The sequence below is a fragment of the Chrysemys picta genome, unplaced genomic scaffold (genome assembly GCF_011386835.1).
Source record: "Chrysemys picta bellii isolate R12L10 unplaced genomic scaffold, ASM1138683v2 scaf2921, whole genome shotgun sequence".
NCBI classification, from domain to species: Eukaryota; Metazoa; Chordata; order Testudines; family Emydidae; genus Chrysemys; species Chrysemys picta.
The window spans coordinates 622-7,000 of NW_027055623.1; the positions used below are offsets into that span (position 1 = coordinate 622).

At 37.8% G+C, this 6,379-nt stretch overlaps 1 protein-coding gene across 1 annotated transcript; it reads left to right on the forward strand.

Moving 5' to 3' along the window:
* Window positions 1–306: 306 nt before the first annotated feature.
* On the forward strand, window positions 307–6,082 carry LOC135980367 (ribonuclease 3-like). Its single transcript, XM_065580387.1, has 4 exons — window positions 307–1,193; window positions 1,284–1,387; window positions 3,315–3,407; window positions 4,262–6,082. Exons 1-4 carry the CDS (start codon window positions 1,164–1,166, stop codon window positions 4,323–4,325), a joined length of 291 nt encoding a protein of 96 aa, XP_065436459.1. The 5' UTR covers window positions 307–1,163; the 3' UTR covers window positions 4,326–6,082.
* Window positions 6,083–6,379: the final 297 nt, after the last annotated feature.

The window sequence follows — 6,379 nt, forward strand, 5'->3', positions numbered from 1 at the left end:
CTCCCCCTCTATCCCCTCTGCTTAGGATCCTGTTGGATTTGTGTCAAGAAGAGGAATTGGAGAGGTGTTGACCCACACTACCTATTATACCCTTGCTAGGGTGCACTGCTTTGAAGAATTTCCAGACTCCATGTATGCATACCACGTGTGGATTACAGATAGGGACCACGCATCTTGAAGAACCTTCAGCTACAGTAACTAATTTCCACTTTCAAGGGCCAGATATTCAAATACTAGCCTCCCTTTTTGCATCCCCTACAAGCAGACACAAAGAAGGTGATTTAGATGCCTAAGTATCCAGTTTGCAGGTACAATCAAGTACTTATTTGTTTACATGACCTGAGTTGTATCCCCCAAAGAACTGCAGGTGCAAAATTGTAGGCGCAGAAATGGAGAGTTAGTATAGGTGACATCAAAAATTTGTACCTAAGAGTAAAGATTTATTGGCATTTGAGTCAGGAGGACAGGAGTTCTGACAAATCAGAGGTTGTGACTCTGACATGCTCTCATTATTAGAGAAAGAGAGGAAAAAGTGATCCAGAATGTAGGGGTACTCCGTGCTTCACTGAATTTCAATAGGAGGTTTCAAAATAGCATTTCCATAAAGAGTACAGAGACACAGAGCAAGCCCCTCAATCCATTTATGAAAGTGTTTGCGGTTCTCCTTCCAAGGCAGGTGAAATGGTAATAAATATTGTGCCAAGAAAGTTAATCTTTATCCAGTGCATTTTAATACATTGTGTGAGAAGTTTAGATCTGTTGACTCTTGCCAAATCCTTTTAGTAAATGGAAACTATTCATAAACAACAGTGATTTATACCTAAGCATTTATAGTGTACCCAATAGTGATTTATTTCTAAGTCCTGGTCTGCTGGTTAAATCACAGGATTAGGAGCCAGATTCTGTTCCTGGCTCTATAAATGACTATGTGTGTGAACGTGGGCAAGTTGCTTAACCTCTTGCTGACTCAGTTTCCTCCCCTGTAAAGCAGTGATGACAATAATACCCACATCATGGCAGTGCTCTAAATTACTCTAATAGTGCTATAAGAGTGCAAAGCACTACACTCCTCTTGCATGCGTGGTAATACCTAAATATTTTGTTTCTCAGCTTTTATTGCTGCGCTTTACATCGATAAGGATTTGGAGTATGTTCACACTTTCATGAACGTGTGCTTTTTTCCGCGTTTAAAGGTAAGGTCAGTTTGCTTCATATTTTCATATATCATTGCGATTTGAGCAGTTACTGCAAACTCTCAAACCATCTTTGTGGATTTATTATAGGAATTCATTTTAAATCAGGATTGGAATGACCCTAAATCCCAGCTTCAGCAATGCTGCCTGACTCTCAGGACAGAGGGAAAAGAGCCAGATATTCCTCTATACAAGTAAGGACCCCTGTATCATTTATACAAACTAATTATCAGTCTTTGTTTTACCCAGTACAAGATGTGATCAGACTCTGAACATCTTTCTTCTATCTTGTCTTTATTTTAAGACTCCATTTGATCATGACTAGGTTTAAAATTGTTCTGTCTTGTTGTTTAAAGAAATAATTCAGTCTGCTTTGAAACCAAAGATATTAAAAACAGTCTTGTTTTGTTTGGGAGTAGAAATTGTTGAGCCAACGTTTTGAGATCTGTATGTTTTAATCACTGCAGAGTTAAATTATTAAGAACTTTTCATTACATAAAGCCCCAGTGAATATTTTTTTTTCGGGGCTTACAGGGAGTTTTTAAATGAGTTATTCCTTAAAAGATGAAATTGTTAAAAACAAAAGAAATATTCAGAATGCTCAAGTACAATGAGTGCGCTGAGGAAGATTATCATTTGGATGTAGCCATTGACTGTGAGTCAAGAACCTGAGCTTTGTTCCCAGCAGTACCATGAACTTTGCGTGACCTTTCTGCCTCAGTTTCCCCAGCTGTAAAATAGGATTATGCCTACCTTATAGAGATGATATCAAATGTTGTATTTTGTAAAGCACTTTCACATCCACACAAGTACTACACTGCTGGGTGTGTAAGTAGCTGAAATAAGGAGAAAAGAAAATGCTATCAAAGTGCCTGGCCTTTATTATCAGTATTTATTATATCCAGAATGTGTATAGAATTAAAACCCATATTTCTCACGTTTGCTGAAGTAAAGTTTCATATGCAGTGCAGTGGGTTACAGTGAAAATTGGTGTACTTCAGAAACATGATTGCAAAATGATACTTTGCAGATCTGATTTCCCAGGTCTTTATCTGCGAGCTTACTCCCTTATCTTGAGGGAGATAGATACAAAAGAAATGAATTTCTGTTTCTTGTCAAACCCACTGAGTATAAGTACGGTATGTTTGTGCTGGTTTTTTTATGATAAATTGATTTTGATAGTACAGCTCAGAGTCAGTCTACATTTGCTGTTATCTTCCTATTATCTTGTTTAATTTTCTTCCCATGGAGTTATTTGTTTCACGGCATTTGCAGCCAGTAGTTTTGTTTTTAAAATCTAGGGTGTATTTTGTTTGTATTTATGTTCGGTGTTGCACAGTTCATTAGATGCAGAGTAGTTTGGTTAGATATTTCAAAAATTGATATGAACTTTTGCTGCTCCTTCTGTTGAGAAACAAGGTAGTGGACAGAACTCATCTTGGCAGTGGGGGGCGAGTTGGGGCAGAGGGAAGAGATAAAAGGAAAAGCAAATTCATTGTGTGTCTAGGGAATTATGTCTTTCTCCTTGAGACGGTTGCTAATGCATAGCCTAGATTCTCGCTCAAATGGAAAGGTGGTCTGATAAGTGACAGAAACGATAACTTTTCTGATGGAACAATGTATTTATTCTGTGAATTTGTCAGTAGAGGAACAGCATATCAAATATCAACACTCCTTTAAACCTTGGCCCAGTTTATGGGCCAAAATTTCAATGCACATGGGCTGACTTGTCTGATTAAAAGTGTGTGTCCAATTGTATAACTACATTTGTTCATGCAATTAAAAATGGATCCACAGAGTTGCAGCAATTGGATGAGCACGTAAGCATTTTTGACTACAGCTCATACATTTACATTTTTAATTGGGCCTATGTGTAAGCCCAGGAGTGTTAAATAAAGCTAGTTTTAGACCAAGACAAATTTTATATACATACTTTGCTTTAATAAACACAGTTTTGACATCTTTTGGTTGAAGTAACATATACAGCCAGCAGTCTACCCTCTGACATTGTGCCTTGTGCTACTCTTGCTAAATGGACTGAAAGTTTGGTGAGATATATGCCATTGATAGATTATTGTTTCATACTTTCTGCTTGAACAAATTATGTCTTTCTTATCTCAGGACCCTGCAGACAGTGGGACCTTCTCATGCCAGGACATATACAGTCGCTGTTTATTTCAAAGGGGAAAGAATAGGATGTGGTAAAGGCCCAAGGTACAGTGGAAATGTATGAAATGGTTTTAAAAAGCGAATTTGATTGTGAAAGCCTCTGAAATGACAGCACGGGAGACTAATATTTGCTGATTAGCCACAGAAAAGGTAAAGCAACATGAACAACAGTTGTGCAGCCTTCCCCACACTACTCTGCCTCTGTGCCTCAACCTTACTTTAATGGGACCATATCCTAGTGGCTGGAGGTAGTTCAGTCTCCATGTCCATTTGGTCCTTAGCCTCTCTGCTGAGGCTCCAAAGAAGCAGGTGTGTTTAGTGACATTTATACACTGAAACCACTAAATAGCTTCCAGATGACAGTGACTTTTGGTCATTGCTGACCATGGACAAATTTAAATTGGCAATTTAGGATCAGAGAGTCTTTCTCCACTTTTTACTGATCACCGCCAGCAATCCAGCCCTCATTATTTTTTCAGCATAGAAAAAAAAAGTTACACATTTTTGTAATGGTCTTAAACCTCTAAGATTATTAGAACAGGACAGTCAGTACATAATTTTCACTGTGTAGTACAGAGTAGAAATGTCATTCGATTTTTGCTGCTCACTCTTCTATCTGTATTCATTTTTTCTTTCTCTTAATTAAAACAACTGCTTCACTAATGAATTACAAAACAACCTTATTGATCTAATTTTTTTTTAAATATTCCATAGGAATTATGGCACTATTATGTGTATATTTGCGGAAAACTTGATTTATCCATTATGTTACGGGACTGACTGACCAATGATTATTTGAAGAGTTGATCACAACAGAGTAATATGAACCCCAGATTCTGGGAAACTGTAGTTTACCCAATAAAGCATAAACTTACCATATTTTTGTTTGGTTTTGACAGTATTCAACAAGCAGAGATGGGAGCTGCTATGGATGCGCTTGAAAAATGTAAGAGGTTTTCTTGAGAAATGGGAAAACTATTGTAATTTACTCAACTGGGTTTTCATGGAGGGCAAGGTGGATGTTTTATGGGAGAGAAAAATGGGCCAGAGAATGTACACAAAATGCTATCAGCTTCTGAACTTTAGGTTTGCTTATTAATAATTTCCATAAAACTTCGTCAAAAGTCAAGTAGTACATATGACACACACAGGCATTTTCAAAGGGAAGTTTTCAATAAGTCACAGATGCAGCAGTTGTCCCTTATTGTACTTAGTTCCTTAATCACTCCAAGGTTCCCCTGCTTTAACGTGGAACAGATGGGGTAAGCTTTCTCTGTGGTACAGGGTGAATCCATTATACACATTTTACAACCATTTGCTAGTAAGGTTGTCTACTGTGGTTAGGGGCATCCATCTTCTAGAATGTTTTTTGATAATGTGGACAGGATCAGTCAATTCAGTGTTAAAAGCCTAGATCCTCAGCTGTAGTGAAAGTTATTGCAGTTCCACTGAAGTCGGTGGAGCTAAAACAATGTAGAGCAACTAAGGATCTTCCCCTGTGGTCTTGAACCAGGGGTCACCCAATGAAACTAATAGGCATCAGGTTTAAAACAAACATAAGAAAGTACTTCTTCACACAATGCACAGTCAACCTGTGGAACTCTTTGTCAGTGGATGGTGTGAAGGCCAAAAGTATAAGTGGGTTGAAAAAAGAATTAGATAAGTTAATTGAGGATAGGTCCATCTATGGCTATTCACCAAGATGGTCAGGGATGCAGCCCCAGGCTCTGTCTGCCAGAAGCTGGCACTGGGTGAGGTGGGATGAATCACTCGATAATTGCTCTGTTCTGTTTATTCCCTCTAAAGCATCTGGCATTGGCCACTGTTGGAAGACAGGTTACTGGGCTAGATGGACCTTTGGTTTGATCTAGTATGGCCATTATGTTTTTATGTTCTTATTCTGCCATCTCCTCCAGGTGTTTTCCCCAACCCACCATCATCACCTCAAACTAGTCTGGATTGAGCTTAAACCAGATACCACTCATACGTGCACTGATATATTTCTAAATAAATATTTATATTTAATCTTGAAGGATTATATTTTTAATCAATAAAAGTCGGTAAATGTTGATTTTACCATACACACACTAACCAATGCAAAAATATTTTCATCAATGATAATCAATATTTATAGATAGGCAAAAGTAAGAAAAATGGTGCTTGAGAATCCAGTGATTTAGACTTGAATTAGGCTTGTCACAAATGGACTAGCAAATGAATAGGAAAAATGGGTCTGATTTGTATATTTTGATGTGATGTTGACAATTTGCGTTTTAATGATTTTGCTTTAATGTTTTAAATCTCAGCATCTGCTGTCATTAACTAATTGTCTGACCCTCTCATAATTTCCCGCAAATGTGAAAATTTAAATTTTCAAAAAATTTTAAAAATACTTGAACATAACATTGATATTATCCATTGATATTATAAGAAAATGAACATTGAATTCTGCTATTTATATTTGTAGAATTGGGGATAGCTAAATTGTTGCTTTTTGAGAATGGCTTTTAATGCAGTTAGAAATGGTTAGAAATGGAGAAATAGTCTGAAGTAAATAGGATGAAATTCAGTTAAGAAGAAATGCAAACACATACAAAATAGGAAATGACTACCTAGGAAGGAGTAAAGACGCTCCCCGGGTTACGCAAACCCGACTTACGGAAATCCGGACTTACGGAAAAGGTTCTGTTAATTCTGTAAGCTTCCACCCCCCCCCCCCCCCCCCCATAATTGACGGAGATGCGTTCCTGACTTAAGCAAAATTCGACTTACGCAAAGCATTCAGGAACGGAACTCTTGCGTAAGTCGGGGAGTTTCTGTACTGTGGAAAGAGATCTGGAGATCATAGTGGATCACAAGCTAAATATGAGTCAACAGTGTAACACTGTTGCAAAAAAGCAAACATCATTCTGAGATGTATTAGCAGGAGGGTTGTAAGCAAGACATGAGAAGTAATTCTTCTGCTGCACTCTGCGCTGATAAGGCCTCAATGGGAGTAATGAGTGCACATTTCAGGA